At 38.5% G+C, this 17,778-nt stretch overlaps 1 protein-coding gene across 3 annotated transcripts in view; it reads right to left on the bottom strand.

Annotated features, from left to right (window-relative positions):
* Positions 1-245: 245 nt before the first annotated feature.
* dhx29 (DEAH (Asp-Glu-Ala-His) box polypeptide 29) overlaps positions 246-17,778 on the bottom strand; it is a 62,819-nt gene continuing 45,286 nt past the window's right edge. The window contains exons 22-27 of one of the 3 annotated variants that reach the window (XM_059989412.1): positions 17,307-17,443; positions 17,065-17,155; positions 16,433-16,759; positions 12,711-12,842; positions 5,368-5,464; positions 246-4,653 (exon numbers count right to left, since the gene is read on the bottom strand). In XM_059989412.1, the coding sequence (XP_059845395.1) occupies positions 4,598-4,653; positions 5,368-5,464; positions 12,711-12,842; positions 16,433-16,759; positions 17,065-17,155; positions 17,307-17,443 (840 nt within the window). In that variant the 3' untranslated portion in view covers positions 246-4,597. Of the gene's footprint in view, positions 4,654-5,367; positions 5,465-12,709; positions 12,843-16,432; positions 16,760-17,064; positions 17,156-17,306; positions 17,444-17,778 lie in introns of those variants that run through there. The other 2 variants (XM_059989414.1, XM_059989413.1) reach the window with 2 other exon arrangements.

Below are 17,778 nucleotides of genomic sequence, written 5' to 3'. Positions count from 1 at the left end.
TCAACTGTTTCCTGTGGCAGAGAATTCCACAGATTCACCACTCTCTGTGTGAAGAAGTTTTTCCTCATCTCAGTCCTAAAAGGCTTCCCTTTATCCTTAAACTGTGACCTCTCATTCTGGACTTCCCCAACATCGGGAACAATCTTCCTGCATCTAGCCTGTCCAATCCCTTTAGAATTTTATATGTCTCAATAAGATCCCCCCTCAATCTTCTAAAGTCCGGCGAGTATAAGCCTAGTTGATCCAGTCTTTCTTCATATGAAAGTCCTGCCATCCCAGGAATCAATCTGGTGAACCTTCTCTGTACTCCCTCTATGGCAAGAATGTCTTTCCTCAGATTAGGGGACCAGAACTGCACACAATACTCAGCAGACAAGGCTTGGAAAGGCTACATGGCTGCCTCCTGCTACTATTTCTTATATTCATAAATTAGTGCACACACCATAACCCACAGAGTTAATGAGAAATAAAACACGATTATCTTTAAGATCTTTAATTAACAGAGAAATGTTGACCAGGAGACAGGCAGAACAACACCTTGGAACATTACATGAAACCCAAGTCCACTTTGATTAAATGACAATTTAAAATATTTCAAGATTGTTTAATGTCATTTCGTCTACACAAGTGCAAAGGAAAATGAAATGATGGTTATTTCAGGTCTGATGCAGCTCAAAAAAACAGGAAAGATAAAAGAACACAATAATAATTAAAAACACAATTAATATAAATACACAAGATAGCTTTTATAAATAGATTGATTATATGTCCATAAAGTGATGCTCAGCTGTACATAAAGTAACTGACAGGAAATAAAGTACAGGTAGTAGTTAGTGGGTGGAGGTGTTGTTCAGCCTTACTGCTTCATGAAAGTAATTGTTTTGAGTCTGGTGGTCCTGGCGTGGATGCTAAGTAGACTCCTTCTTGATGGGAGTGGAACAAACAGCCCATGAGTAGGGTGGGTGGGATCCTTCATGATTGTACTGGACCTTTTCTGGCACCTTGCTGTATATATGTTGATTCCGGGCGGTGAGGCATTGGGCAGTTTTGACTATCTGTTGTAGAGCCTTCCTGTCCACTTTAGGACAGTTTTCACCAAGCAGTGATGCAGCTTTGATTACACTTTTTAAATAAACTTCCGTTTAAGTCAGAGTAGATACACAAAAACTAAAATTTGTATATAGTTTTGAAAATCTGTTCCTGAAATTGCAAACAATCCAGCTGACAACATTTTGTATAACTTTGTTGAAATATTTACTTTTTGTAACTACTAAGGTACAATGGTTGAGGGAAGCAACAACAAATATTCAAACTCACTTATTTACATTACTTCATATCAATCATTTCCCCCCAAATACAAAAATATGCTACCGTAATATATACTGTATTCTAAAATTCAGTCCATCTAAACATGGTGCTATTCTGCCACCTACTGTTAAAATTATCTTTCTCTAACCAATCACCATCGAGTTCCAACAAGAAAACTAAATGAAATTTGACTGAGTACAGTAACAACCAAATTTCATTGAAAGTTCTTATTAATTTGCCAAGGAAATTCTAATCATTTCAGAACATGGTAGCGTAGTGGTTAGCACAATGCTATTACAAGCTCAGGGCATTCCACAGCTGCTAGTTCAATTCCAGCACTGTCCGTAAAGAAGTTGTACATTCTCCCTGTGAACTGTATGAGTTTCTTTTGATTTTCTCCTACAGTTCAATGACATAATATTTAGTAGGTTATTCGGTTATTGTAAAAAATCATCCTGTGATTAGGCTACTGTTAAAATAGTTGGGTTGCTGGGCAATGTGGGTCATTGGGCCGGTTCCTTGCTAAATAGAAAACAAAAATTAAAATATATCCTGAATGACAATATAAAGGAGAAATGAGTGTGCAAATTATTAGTACCCAGAACATAATTTAACTGCGAGATCAAGTTTCAGGAGGTACTGCATCTATGCACAAGCTTGGCAAGAATCATGTTGCACAATTTGCTGCATTGGGAACCATTCCCCATTTTCTGATAGTTCAGTATATATTCATTCCAAACTTTTCTTAAAATTTGAATTCTTAGTGAATCTAAAATTCCCTAGTATTAATTTTCACTAACCTCAAAAATGTTAAAAACTTCTATAAATCTTTTTGATTCAAATTGTCACTAAATTCAGAAATGTCCCCAATGACCATCACTTTAAACATTTCTACCATTCATCACCAGTACACCATAATTATAGTTTATATCATCTACAAAGTGTACTCCGGCAACTCGTCCAAACTACAACTTCCCTAGAAGAACATTCGCCTCAAATCCATAAACTTTGGAGTAAAACTTCTGTAAATCATACAGATTCAAATAGTCGTGAAATCCAAATTAACAGATTAACCATGTCAACAGTTTTCACATTCACCATAAATAGAAGGAAGTTTCAACAAATAATAGTTGTCTCCTTCCCCCATCCATCACTGGCAAACCAGACTGTCAGTGTGCTCCACTTTGAAACTCCAAACAAAAATACATAGATAATCAACTCTGAAACATCTTCCATGCTTGATGTGTTCTCAGAAACAATATTGGAGTTGCCATTGAGAACAATATTTATTCCCCAGGCTGGTTCATTTAGATATAACTCCAGTCCTCTATGACATCCTCAGGTGTGAAATGCAGAAACCATTTTTAAAACCTTGCCATTTAAATGTAATACTTCAACATAATCACATCCATCAGACTGTGGGATTTAACTGAGTTATAGATGATTTATGAGAATCACAAAGGTGTTGGAGCTTTCAGAGAGAACTCAGCTGAAAAACCTATTCCTCAGACTTGCACTTCATGACTGCACATATCTAGTTGGAGTTTGTGGCTTAACTTCAGTTAAGTATTGTCTCTTAATCAGTTTAAGAGTTTCATATTCAGTCCTGTATTATATCCTGGATTAATCTGGGTTTTACTAAAGAGCATTTTCCCAGGGCTGAAATGGCTAGCATGAGAGGGCACAGTTTTAAGGTGCTTGGAAGTAGGTATAGAGGAGATGTCAGGGGTAAGTTGTTTTTTTAAAAAAATGCAGTGGTGAGTGCGTGGTATGGGCTGCCGACTAAGTGGTGGACGCGGAAACGATAGAGTCTTTTAGGAGACTCCTGGACAGGTACATGGAGCTTAGAAAAATAGAGGGCTATGGGTAATCCTAGGTAATTTCTAAGGTAAGGACATGTTTGACACAGCTTTGTGGGACAAAGAGCCTGTATTGTGCTGTAGGTTTTCTTTGTTTCTATATTATGCAGAACTTGGAGTGTTTCAATTCAAACAACCTGTTTTAGGACATCTGTTTTTGGATAGGCTCATAAAACAAACCAAACTTAGTGTCAGGTCCTAATAGTTGTTTCCTAGTTGTACAAATATTCTTCCACATTAGATTTCACTATTATAGCTGACTAAATGCTCTTAAGTTTTGCTGAACCTTTTCAGTAGGTCTATTTCCAGTTTTGAAAATCTTCATCAGTGCCTGCCAAATTTTCATCCCATAAATGTTCATTTTCTTCAGCACCTTGTCAGTATATGCATTAATATTTAATCCTCACAATTTAAGTACATTTCCTGTGCTACTTCAGTTGAAGCCCGCCAAAAAAGACAAAAAATAAGTGAGTAACATTTTCCACAGACCTTTATCCTGCTTATTGTGCTTTGAGAAAACTTTGTTAGATTTCAGTTACTTCGATTGCTTTAATATGGATTCCTTCTCGTCTGCTCTTTTGGAGTTGGTTATGCAAAAACTTTCCTGGGGAATTTTTTTTAATATATATAGAACTTAAATTTCTTTCTAATCAGCAAAATTCATTCACCTTCTGTACACATTAATTTGCATAAAGTCAATGTGAACACGTATTAAAGTCCAACATTGAAAGAGAAAGTTAATGAACCACATGGCATTTGGAAGATATGGAAGATAAATCCCAGTCTCCTTTGGATCTCATTCTCGGATACACACACAAATTTGCTTCAGTTTCAACAATTACTGGCATTGCACTGGAAGCAATTGTGCTTAGTGAGCAAGTCATTACAGATGAAAGGGATTTTCATTCCATTAGGAGAGCTAGCTTCATTCTAGACTCCCTGGAAACAAAAAAGTGCACTAGAAATCTCAGCCAGTGTTCAGCTCACTTTCACAATAATTTATAACAAATCTAATCAACACTCTTCAATGTGAATACTGCTTATGAGTTAACAATTTCTTCTGACAATCTGGAAGGAGTTATGCTGCAAGAAATACAAGAGCATAACAAAATTTGCTTGAAGCACTTTATGGCTATGCTACATTTGACCAAAGAAGATTTTATCTTGACAGCAGGAAAATAAATAGACATTGTGATTTGAGATATTCTTAATAATTAGATTGAAACCTACAGACTTTGGACACCAGTGATAATTAAGATAACTAGAAGACCACAAGAATCATTATTGGAACATTTATTGACAATCGGACATGTTATAAAATAGCAAAAAAACTGCATTGTTCACTTTATCATTTAAACTTAGGTTTCAAGGAAGGTAAAATTATTATATTTACATTAATATATCAAGGCATTAGGAAACCATATTTTACTTCAATCGCTGTATTCAGTCTTGATCAGTTTCACAATTAATTGTATTATCTCATCATCTGAAAAGAAAAAGAGCAATACCATCACAAGTTAATTCTTTTCAGTTATTTGCCCATCAATATACATATATTATAAAAAATACACATTTATATTTCCCCAAATAGTGAGTCTGTGTACAGATATTGGCTGGAATGTTTCTGACATTGAAACGGAGATATTACTTCAGATGTTCTTAACTGGCTTTAAGATGCTTTTGAGATAATTCGGTATAATGAAAAGGAGCTATATGTATATATATTTTTTTATAAATGTCTTCGAATTTCAATATTCATTTGAATAATTTTCCTATAAATTACCAAGGCTACCCTCATGACTACAATAATAGATTATTTGAAGTCATGTAATTATTGCCTTTGATGAAATATATAGCCCTACTCTTTTTCCCTACATGTTTCTCCCTTACAATATGGGTATTCACATCCAGGAGGTGAAATTAGCGTACGTGTAGGCAAAAGAGTTCACACTCACTGGGGTGATCAGAAAATTCCAAAGAAAATTGCTATATTTATATCCAAATGGAGTTAGTCAATCAATACTGTGTTGGCAATTTTCATGCAGCACTAGCAACAAGCTGCAGATGAGGGGGAGAGGGGGAGAGAGAGAGCTTTGCAGAAATTGTTTCAATAAATACACAAATTACCCATGGCATCTATTAAGTATTCAAAAACATGATATTAATTGGATACAGCACAGAATAAGGAAAGTACAATTACTTTCAATTGACATTTTAGGATCTTCAAGTTTCTTCAGCAGCACTGATTCAATTAAGGCTCGCAGCTCTTTAAAAATTATCCCTGTCCTCACAGGAGCCTGAAAAATAAAACATGTAAACCTTGCAATTTCAGTTTAAAATACACATCTTTATTATGATTTGAATCTTGTCCCTGATCCTAATAGTGCCTTGAAAAAGCATTCAGCCTTCAAAAATATTTTCACATTTTATCCACATTTTCTAAATTTAAAATAAATTGAAGTAGAACTTTTGAGCTAATCTACAAAACTTTGTGCATCGTGTCAAATCTAAAGAGATATTCTAAAACATGTCAACAATTTACTAAAAATTAAAAACCAAAATTGAGTCTGAAAAAATATTCACCCCCCCTTTGCAATTACTATGCTAACTTTCAAGTGCAAGACTGTGGATTACCTTACAAACTCACCCAATTTGTTGATATAGAAAAGTGGAGGATCACCTGTTTTCAATGAATTTATAAGAATAAATACCCCCTTCTCTCTGTTAAGGTCCAACAGTATGATAGATTTCCAACAGACCAAACCAAAATGCAGCCAAGAGCATTCAAGGCAAGTCAGGGAAATAATAATAGAAAAGAGAAGCACAAATCTCAAAGGACTAAACATACTTCAGAGCCCAGTGCAGTCTCTCAAGTAAAAATGGAAAAAATACAAAACCACAGCCACACTGCCTAGGTCAAGCCACCTCTCCAAACGTATTCAGTGGCAGAGTGGCAAGGAAAAAGTCCTTCCTGTCTGTATACACTTTGCAGAGCACCACTTAGAAGGTGCTGTAAAGATGTGGAAGATCTTGTGGATGGATGTGACTAATGTGGAACATTTTGACCTCAGCAGTAAGCGGTATGTGTGGTTTAAATCTAATACTGCACATCAACCAGGTAGCACCACATCTACTGTAAAGTATGGTGGAGGTAGCATCATACTATGGCAATGCTTTTCAGCAAAAGGGACTGCTCCTGAAACTGCCAATCCTTGGCCAGAAAGATTAAACTGCTGAGGAAATTCATCTTTTAACAGTACAACCACCCAAAATACACTGCTAGAGCAACCATGGAGTGACTTCAAATGAAGAAAATAGATGTCCTTCTGTGACCCAAAGTCTTGAAATTAACCCAATCAAATATTTCTAGTAAGACCTCAAGATTGCTGACCACTGCCACTCACCAGCTAAGCTGGCATAGCTTGGGCAATTTTGCAAGGAGGAATAAGCAAATCTTACTCCAACACATTGTGCAAAGCTAACCAAGACTATCAAAAAGACTACTGGCTGTAATAGCTCTGAAGTAGTTCAACTAAGTACTAAGCAAAGGGGGATGAATACTTTTGAACTGCTGACATTTCAGTTTTCGAATTTTTAGTTTTTCATGTTTTACAATCTTCCCTGTTTTGGGGGCTCTTCTGTGAAAAAGGAGCATGTGATTCACAAATAAAAATTCTCTCAGTTCAACTGGTCAAAAATCCCTGATTGTAATGCACATTTATCTGAAAAAGAGTTGGGGACTGAATATTTATACAAGACACTGTAGAAGTGCAAAATCCTCTCTTTAAAAATCTAAGTTAGCAAGGTGATGGGAATATGGAGAAAATTCCAGAGTATTGGCCCATATGGGCACAACCATCAAGATTCATGTGCAAGGATGCCTAGATCCCTTCAAATACCAAAATCTTTCATTATCTCAGCATTTAAATAATAAGTCATAGGAGCAGAGCTGGGCCATTCAGCCCATATAGTCTGCTCTGACATTCCACCACAGCTGATTTACTATCCCTCTGAACCACATTCTCTGATCTTCACACCATATGCTTTGATGCCCTGATTAATCAACAACCTATCAACCTCTGCCTTAAATATACCCAATGGCTTAGCCTGCTTATCCATCTGTGGCAATGAATTCCACATATTCACCACCCTCTGGCTAAAGAAATGTTTCCTCATCTCATTTCTCTACTCTGAGGGTGTGTCCCCAGCCCTAGACTCCCCCATGGTAGGAAAATCATCTCCACATTCATTTTATACAAATATTTGCTAGGTCATAATGAGATCCACTCTCATTTGCTCAAACTCCAACAAGTACAGGCCCAGAGCTATCAAATGCTGCTTGTATGTTAATCTTTTCATTCCCGAGTTCATTCTCGTGAACCGCCTTCGCACCCTCTCCAATGCCAGCACATCTTTTCTTAGATAAGGGGTGTAAAACTGCTCACAATACTCGAAGTATGGCCTGACCAATGCCTCACAAAACCTCAGCATTACATCCTTGCTGTTATATTCCAGTCCTCTCGAAATGAATGTTTACATTGCATTTGCCTTCCTTACCACTCACTCAACCTGCAAGTTAACCTTTAGGATATCACAAGTCCCTCTGACTTTTGAATTTTCTCCCCAGTTAGTCTTTATTCCTTATGCCAAGTGCATAACCATGCATTTCCCTACATTATATTCCATCTGCCACTTCTTTGCCTATTCCCCCAATATGTCCAAATCCTTCTGCACACACCCTGCTTCCTCCACACTACCAGCACCTCCACCTATCTTCATATCATCCGCATATTATCATCCTGCCATCTCCTCAAAGAATTTAAACAGATTTGTCAGGCAAGATTTCCCCTTAAGGAAACCATGATGACTATGGTCCATTTTATTTATGTGCTTCCAAGTTCCCTGAAACTTCATCCTTAGTAATAGACCCCAATATCCTCCCAACCACTGAGGTCAGGCTAACTGGCCTATAGTTTCCTTTCTTCTGCTTCTCCCCCTTCTTGAAGAGTGGAGGGACTCTTGTAATTTTCCAGTCCTCTAGAACTGAGTGATTCTTGAAAGATCATTACTAATGCCTCCACAATCTCTTTCAGAACCCCGGGGTGTCGTCCATCTGTACCAGGTGACTTTTCAGCTTCCCAAGCACCTTTTCTTAGTGACAGAAACAATACTCACTTCTGCCCCCTGACACTCTCGCATTTCTGGTATTCCGCTAGTGTCTTCAACAGTGAAGAATGACACAAAATACTAATTAAGTTCCTCCACCATTTCTTTGTGCTCTTGTACTACTTCTCCAGTGTCATTTTCCAGCAGTCAATATCCATTCTTGTCTCTCTTTTATTCTTTATACTGTATAGCTGAATATACTTTTTGTATGTTTTCATATCATTGTCTAGCTTACCTTCATATTTCATCTTTCCTCTCTTTATGGCTTTGATCGCCTTTTGTTGGTTTTTAAAGTTTCCTAATACTCTACCTTCCCTTAATTTTTGCTACATTATATGCTCCCTCATTTGCTTTTATGTTGTCTTTGACTTCCCTTGTCAGCCACGGTTGCCTTATTCTTTCTTTAGAGTACTACTTCATCTTTAGGATGCATCCTTTCTGCACTTCTGAATTTCCCCCATAAACACCAGACATTCCTGTTCTGTCATCATCCCTGCTCGTGTCCCCTTCGAATCAACTTTGGCTAGCTCCTTTCCCATGCCTTTCTAATTCCATTAACTCTACTGTAATAGATGGGTCTGACTTTTTCTTCTCTAACTCAAACTGCAGGGTAATTTCTATCATATTATGATCACTGCCTACTAAGGGTTCCTTAACCTTAATCTTCTGAATCCAATTTGGGTCATTACATAACAATCCAATCCAGAATTACTGTTCCCCTAGTTTGCTCAACCACAACCAGCTCTAAAAAGCCATCTTGTAGACATTCTACAAATTCTCTCTTTTGGATTTTCCCAATCTACCTGCATATTAGAAATCTATAATGATTATTGCAACATTGCTGTTTTTACATGCCCTTTCTATTTCCCATTCTGTGCAGGCCTCTGTTAGTCTCGATGGACCGTGGATTTGTGCCTTGGAAAGTTTTCAGGGTGCAAGCCTGGGCAAGATTTTTCTTATGGAAGACCAGCAGTTGCCCAAGCTGCAAGTCTCCCTTCTCCACACCACCCATGTTGTCCAAGGGAAGGGCATTAGGACCCATACAACTTGGCACCGGTATCATCGCAGAGCAATGTGTGGTTAAATGCCTTGCTCAAGGACACACACGCAGCCTCAGCCAAGACTCGAACTAATGAGCTTCAGATCACTAGACGAATGCTTTAACCACTTGGCCACGCGCCACATTTCCCATTGTAATATGTAGCCCACATCCTTGCCGCTGTTTGGAGGCCTGTATATAACTCACGTCAAGAGATTTTATACCGTTAACGTTTTTCAAATTCTTCTGATAATATGCCATCTCTTTTCAAGGATTTGATTTCATTCTTCTTCAATAAAAGCATCCCTCCTCCTCTACCTGACTGTCCCTTTGATACAATATGTATCCTTGGATGTTCAGCTCCCAACTATGATCTTTCAGCCACGACTTAGATGCCCACATCATACCTGCCAATCTCTAACTGCGCTACAAAATCACCTACCTTATTCCGTATACTATGTGCATGCAAATATAACACCTTCAATTCTGTAATCATTACTCTTTTTTATTTTGGCCCCCTGTTACACTTTAATTCATCCCACTGAGTGCAATTTTGCTCAATTATCTGCCTGTACTTACTCACAGCTTCAGTACACACTGCATCTAATTTGAACATTAATTGTCCCATCCGCAACCCAATCACTCTGGTTCCTATCCCCCTGACAAATTAGTTTAAACCCTACCCAACAGCCCTAGCAAACTTGTCTGCAAGGATATTGGCCCTCTCGGGTTCAGGTGTAACCAATATTCCCTCTAACTTTTAGAGGTCAGTGTGCGCAAAAATCTTACGTTGTGCAACATTTTTTTCCTGTGACAAAAATAAGTATGTGTGACTGAATGCACACATGGTACACTTTATACCACAGAACATTACAGCACAGAAACAGGCCTTTTGGCCCTTCTTGGCTGTGCCGAACCATTTTTCTGCCTAGTCCCACTGACCTGCACCTGGCCCATATCCCTCCATGCACCTCTCATCCACGTACCTGTTCAAGTTTCTCTTAAATGTTAAAAGTGAGCCCGCATTTACCACTTCATCTGGCAGCTCATTCCACACTCCCACCACTGTGTGTGAAGAAGCCCCCCCCAATGTTCCCTTTAAATTTTTCCCCCTTCACCCTTAACCCATGTCCTCTGGTTTTTCTCACCCCTAGCCTCAGTGGAAAAAGCCTGCTTGCATTCATTATCTATACCCATCATAATTTTATATACCTCTATCAAGTCTCTCCTCATTCTTCTACGCTGCAGGGAATGAAGTCCTAACCTATTCAACCTTTCTCTGTAACTCAGTTTCTCAAGTCCCGGCAACATCCTTGTAAACCTTCTCTGCACTCTTTCAACCTCATTAATATCCTTCCTATAATTCAGTGACCAAAACTGCACACAATACTCCAAATTCAGCCTCACCAATGCCTTATAGAATCTCACCATAACATTCCAACTCAATACTTTGATTTATAAAGGCCAAAATACCAAAAGCTCTCTTTACTACCCTATCTACCTGCGACGCCACTTTTAGGGAATTTTGTTTCTGTATTCCTAGATTCCTCTGTTCTACTGCACTCCTCAGTGTCCTACCATTTACCGTGTATGTTCTACCTTGGTTTGTCCTTCCAAAGTACAATACCTCACATTTGTTTGTATTATGTAGGCTTACAAAATATTTGACATAAAACTGCACAGAATAACAACAAAATAACATACATATTTAAGTCAGTTTTTTTTTTCTTTCTCCTGTCTTTGGCATTTACCCATTCTTTGATCTCCTTTGGGTTTGATGGTTTTTGCTCTTGCTCATCTGCACTCAACCGTAACATACATAGCATTTCTGTAATGGGTAATGACAGGTTCTGTTGCCTGAGCCTTGTACACTGCGCAAATGCGATTAACTTGCCAAATGACCCTTCAAAAAGTCAAATTTCCAAATATCATCCCACTTCTTTCCACCAGCAAATTCTCCAGCAACTTTCACATCACAACAACACAAACAGGTAACTCCAGTCTCTGAATCATACATAAAGATTTCTTGTAGCTGAATGTTCATGACCTCATGAGCTTTTGGTGTAGCTGTTTCTACTATTTTGTTAAGCCATTCAACTTTAAACAAATTTGCAGTTCTTTTCTGCTTCACGCCCTTCACTTCTTTTGAATTCAACATAGTGAATCAATATTTTTTTCAATAAAAACTCAGTAAGCTATCTACAGGATTTTAAACAAATCTTTGTAAACTTTACGATATGAACATTATCCGCCAAAGATAGCTGCTGCTGTGATACAGCTGTACAAACCAGAACAAGAAATTAGTGACGTGCATTGTGGTATTTGAAAAACCGAGTAACTAGTTAACAGAAACATTTAGCTAAAAGATTATTTTCAATAAGTATAATTATTAATTATTACATTAATTTAAGTAACTAACCTTTTGTGTGCACATTAATTTCCTTTGTGCACTGGTTGAAAAACGTGTGCGCGCACACGCACACACAGCTTAGAGGGAACATAGGGTGTAGCCCATTTTTTTGTACAGATCACATCTTCCCCAGAAGTCATGCCAATGAACCAGAAATCTGAAATCCTACTTCCTGCACCAATTCCTCAATCACACATTCATCTGCCAAATCATCCTTTTCTTACCCTCCTGGCACGTGGCACAGGCAGCAATCCAGACGTTACTACCCTGGAGGTCCTGCTTTTCAACTTTCTGCCTAACTCCTTATATTCCCTCCTCAGGACCTCCTCTCTTTTCCTATCCATGTTGTTGGTACTTACATGTACCATGACTGCGGGCTGCTCATCCTCCCCCTTTAGGGTGCTGTGGACCCAATCCTGGCACCTGGGATGCAATATACCATCCAGGCGCGTCTTTCACGTCCACAGAATCTGTTTTCTAACTATGGAACCCCCTATCACTACTGCACTTCTCTTTTCCTCCTTTCCCTTCGGAGCCACAGAGCCAGAGACCTGGTCCTGGGCTTCCCCTGGTAGCTCATCCACCCCAACTGTATCCAAAGTGGTATACTTATTATTGAGGGGAAAGGCCACACAGGTACTCTGCACTAAGGTAAAGCATTGAAATCAGGGATGTACAAGAGGGCATACTGGAGGAATCTCTACATGAATGAAGAGGTAGAGGAGATTACTATGACAAGAAAAAGGATATTTGAAAATAAGAAAGAAAATTTAGTAGTCAAGGTTCTGCTAGACCAAATTGTGCAGAAAATGTTTGTACAAATATAAAGAGCAGTGTGGTAGAGGCAGCGGAGAAGGGCAATAAGACACTGCAAATAGTAAATGAACGGGCGAATTAAAATGTAGAAAAATAATTAAATATTTCTCACCTGGAAATGTATCCAGTCATCAACTGAAAGTAACCTTTCACGATGCATGACCTCAATCTCACCACCAAAAAGTAAGATTGGAAAAGGTGAGATCAGGGTTGTCTCTCGCACATAGATCTTGCTGTACTTCACCTTGGATGGAAAGCAAAAGTGGAATGATCCATTGGAAAACAAATTTGTTAACAAAACTCAAAAATATACATCTAGCTCCTCAACTATGACCATATAATTTGACTACTGTATAAAATTATAAGACCATAAGACATAGGAGCAGAATTTGGCCATTCACCCCACTAAGTCTGCTCTGCCATTCCATCATGGCTGATCCCAGATCCCACTGAACGCCACACACCTGCCGTCTCATCATATCCTTCGATGCCCTGACCAATCAGGAAACTATCAATTTTTGCTTTAAATATACCCATGGTCTTGGACTCCACAGCTGTCTATGGCAGAACATTCCACAGATTCGCTACTCTCTGGCTAAAAAGAAATTCCTCCTCATCTCTGTTCTAAAAGGTCACCCTTCAATTTTGAGGCCCTCTAGTTCTGGATGTCCCTACCATAGTAAGCATCCTCTCCATCTCTACCTTACCTCATCTTTTCAGCATTTGGTAGGTTTCAATGAAATCCTCCCCCATTCTTCTAAATTCCATCGGGTATACGTTAACCCCTTCATTTCCGAAATTATCCTTGTGAATTTCCTCTGGACTACTTCCAATGACAACACATCCTTTCTGAGATATGGGGCCCAAAACTATGACAATACTCCAAGTGCAGCCTGACCAGTGTCTTATTAAGCCTTAGCATTATCTCCTTGCTTTTATATTCTATTCCCCTTGAAATGAATGCCTATGTTGCACTTGCCTTCTTCACCAGACTCAACCTATAAATTAATCTTCAGTGAGTCTTACACAAGGACTCCTAAGTTCCTCTGTGCCTCTGATGTTTGAATTTTCTTCCCAGTTACATAACAGTCTGCACTATTAATCCTTTTACCAAAATGTATTATTATACATTTCCCAACGCTGTGTTCCATCTGTCACTTTTTTGCCCATTCTTCCAATTTGTCCAAGTTCTGCTGCTATTGCATTTGTTCACCTCCCCCCCACCTATCTTCATATCATCTGCAAACTTTGCCCCAAAGCCATCAATTCCTTTATACAAATCATTGACAAACAATGTGAAAAGTAGTGGTTCCAATGCTGACCCCTGAGGAACACCATCAGCCACTGGCAGTCAACCAGAAAAAAAAATTGCTTTATTCCAACTCACTGCTTCCTGCCACTGTCAGCCATTCCTCTATCCATGCCAGTATCTTCCCTGTTTACACAATAGGATTTTATCTTAAGCAGCCTCATGTGTGGCACCTTATCAAATACCTTCTGAAAATCCAAGTAAATGACATCTACTGCCTCTCCTTTGTCCACCTTGCTTGTTACTTCCTCAAACTCTAACAGATTTGTCAGGCAAGATTTCCCTTTACAGAAACCATGCTGACTGACTTATTTTATCATTAGTCTTCAAGCATCCTGAAACCTCATCCTTAATAACAGACTCCCCAACACTTACCCAACCACTGAGGTTATGCTAACGAGCCTGTAACTTCCTTTCTTTTGCCTTCCTCCTTTCTTAAAGAGTGCAGTGACATTTGAAATTTTTCAGTCCTCCTGAACCATGCCAGAATCAAGTGATTCTTGAAAGATCATTACTAATGCATCTATCTCTTCAGCAACCTCTTCATGTAGTTATTCTGCTTATGAGTGATTTTTATATGCAGAATTGTATGAGACTCCATTTTGTACATAGCATTTATAAAAGAAAGGCTATAGCATTTAAGTACAATATTGCCAGAAGTTACAGTACAGATTCATAAAAATGAGAAAACAATCTTCTGTGGGATTTCTTAGCTGAAGGTGCAATTCAATTCACTTAAAAAGCAGTACCTTTAATAGTTTAGATAGGGAGCATTAATTGGTCAGTTCTACACTAACCAAAAAGTGACTTGATCAGTTACTTAAAAGATTTATGACATGCTGGCACTGGAAGGAAAAGAAATCTTGTTCGGTCAAAGAAATCCAGAAAATTGATGCAAGAATCTGAGATGGACCATGTGGAAGTCAGAGCATGTTGCAAACTGCCAGCAAAAGTAATGAAATTTAAATCCTGTATGTATACAGGGAACAGAATCAATGTAATTGAGAAAAGGAGTTGAGAGAGTGGAGCTTGAGTAGGACTAAAACAAATACTGTTCCACACATCCCACAGTGAGTACCTAACACTGCACCTTTTAGGTGACAGAAATGAAGGAAGCTGAAAAAAATATTTCAATACAAAGATGAGTTCAATCTAGCAAATGAGCTTATTGAAGTGGATTGGGTCTCTAGTCACAGATATAGATAGCCCACAGTATGGAGACAACCCTTCAGCCCAGCTGGTCCGTGTCAACCAAGATTCCCATCTCCAGTAGTCCAGTCTGCCTGCATTTAGCCCATATCCTCGCTTCCTATTTGTGTACCTGTCCAAGTACCTTTTTATGTTGTTAATGTAACTGCTTCAAACACTTCTTCTGGCAGCTATTTCCATAAATTGATCACCTTCTGGATAAAAAAAAAGTTGCAACATCCCCTCCCCCACCAGGGTTCCTATTAAATCTCTTCCCTCTCTCCTTCAAGGAAGAGCAGATTTTGGATTGAGCTTTACAGGGGCTATACATGAAAAAGGAAGATGAATTAGTTAGTGTTAGGGAACTTGAAACAGTAGATGGCAGAACATATCTTAAATGTCATGGACACATGTGGATAAGATGAAGCTGAGATCTCTTACGATAAGATTGTTTGGGAATCAAAGAGATGATCAGATAGTGAAAATAAGGCAGGGGTCATAACTGCAGGAAAGTAATGAGGTCAGAGGAAAGTGAAGGGTGAGAAAGGTCAGAAGAGATATTGGAATCCAAGATTTTGTTCTCTGTCTTCTCCTCCAAGAGGACCACAACCTTGTTGTGATTTGGAGGCTTGCGTGCCTCAATTACCTGGAGAGCTATGTTGGGAGGAGTCAGGGCTTTATACTTTGGCTCTTGGTAGGGTCACCTATGCCAAACAGATCAAAAGGTAGGGGCCAGACTAAGAGTGGTCTACCAGTCCTCCAGGTTCAGGGGTTCAGCTCATGGCTAACAATGCTGACTGGTAAAACAAAATTGTTATGGAAACAGCAATGAAGAATCCTTCTACATCTGAGTGTGATGGTATTCTTGAGCCTTCACCAGGAAGTAACAACCGGGGTACTGATAGATATGACGAGGGAGCCCTGAACACCTCCAGATATGGAGAACTTTCATTGCTGCTCTAAACACCAGGACATAATGGGCAGTAAAAATAACTCCAGGAAAATAAAACAGAAAAGCGAAAGAAAAGTTGTTGCAACTCTTCTTGCAGATGCGTTGGAAATATCATATTCTCTAACATAATACAATTCATTCACTCTGTCCATATCAGGACCATCCACCTTTGTTATATTTGTTTGTGACATTGGCTTTTTTTATTTCTCTGCATTAGCACTGCCTGAACTAATATCTGAAACACATCAATATTTCTTCGACACCTTTTGCAGATTACACTTCTTTTCACACGACAACAAAGTACCAACTACAAGCTGGACAAAAGCCTTCAGAATATCCTCTAAAGATCACACCAAAATGAGTACATCAACTATCGATCAGTTACCTTTTCCTGGTACAAAATCCAGCCATTGGTCTGAAGATCCCTGTTGACAGATGAAGGGTGTGGTTGTGCTTTACCTTGTGCAGTTTCTATGGAACAAATCACCTTGTCAGCGATGTCTACTGATGGAATATAAATAATCTTCCCAATATTGTCATAGAGTCCTGCTGTTAATACAGCTTTAAGAAGGGGCACTTCCTGATTTGATAAGCTCTGTTTATAGTACTCTGGCAAGGACCCTGAATTGCAGCTTTGATTCTTAGTTCTTCTGGACGTTGGTGACACAAAACCGACTGCCTCCATCAGCTTGATGAGTTCTTGTTTAACATCCTGCAAGGTTATTTTCCAGAAACATATCATGAGCAACCATTCTGCTTGAGGTTTTTCTTTTACAATTATAATTTCATTAATAAAAAATGTGGAACTTAATCCTTTAAATACAAATTAATTTATGCTAAAAGCTCAACATAGCTATCCATTCATTCTCTAAACTTCCTTTGGTTATGAGACTATGTATAATCTTAAACACCTGGGAAGACATGATATATCAGCACAAAAATCTTGAAAGGCACAAACTACAACATTTATTAGAATAAAAGCACAAAATTAGTGTTTATTAGAATCAAAGTACAGACCTCCATTGTTAGAAGTGCAGTCCTGCTCAAGAAGTGTTTCTTGCAATAAGCCATTTCAGCACGATAGCCATCACGCCGCACATTCTTCCATCTTAACATTGAAACAAAACATCAAATTTAGATGCAATGGGATCACTAATTGAAGGGTACCTGATGCATATAATTATGTTATAGAAATCCAAAAACATTTCTTTCAAGTTTAGTTATTAACAGACAACACAATGACAAAGGTTGAGGCATACCCTAAATATGCATTATAAATAGTCAGATGATCTGAATTAGACAATGACATGGCTGCTTTTACAAGGTTTGCTTCATCTTTTCCATTCACTGGAGTAACAAAGGGAGATTTTTCAGTCATGGCAGCAGCAATGATTGCCTGTAAACAAATCATATGTTTCGCTCAGTATTTGGCACAAATTATAAACATTTACCAGCAATTTCCATCCCCCTTGAGGCAGAGCATCTTGAAAACCGCTTGCACCCTTTCACAGAGAGCATTATGGCCACTGTTTCCTGATGTGCACTGTTGCCCATTAACTTGCATCGCTATCATGCATTTTAAAAATAAGACCTGAAGTCCAATGAGAAAATGTATGTCAACCTGAAAAATTCTGGAAGAGTTGACCAAAATCTTAACTAATGAAGTTTGTTTTATGGGAAGATAAAGAAAATGGAGAATTTTACATAAAAGTTTTAGTCAGAATCATATGT

Source organism: Hypanus sabinus, chromosome 14, assembly GCF_030144855.1.
Source record: "Hypanus sabinus isolate sHypSab1 chromosome 14, sHypSab1.hap1, whole genome shotgun sequence".
Classification (NCBI taxonomy): Eukaryota; Metazoa; Chordata; class Chondrichthyes; order Myliobatiformes; family Dasyatidae; genus Hypanus; species Hypanus sabinus.
This window is presented reverse-complemented; position numbering and strand designations above follow the sequence as displayed.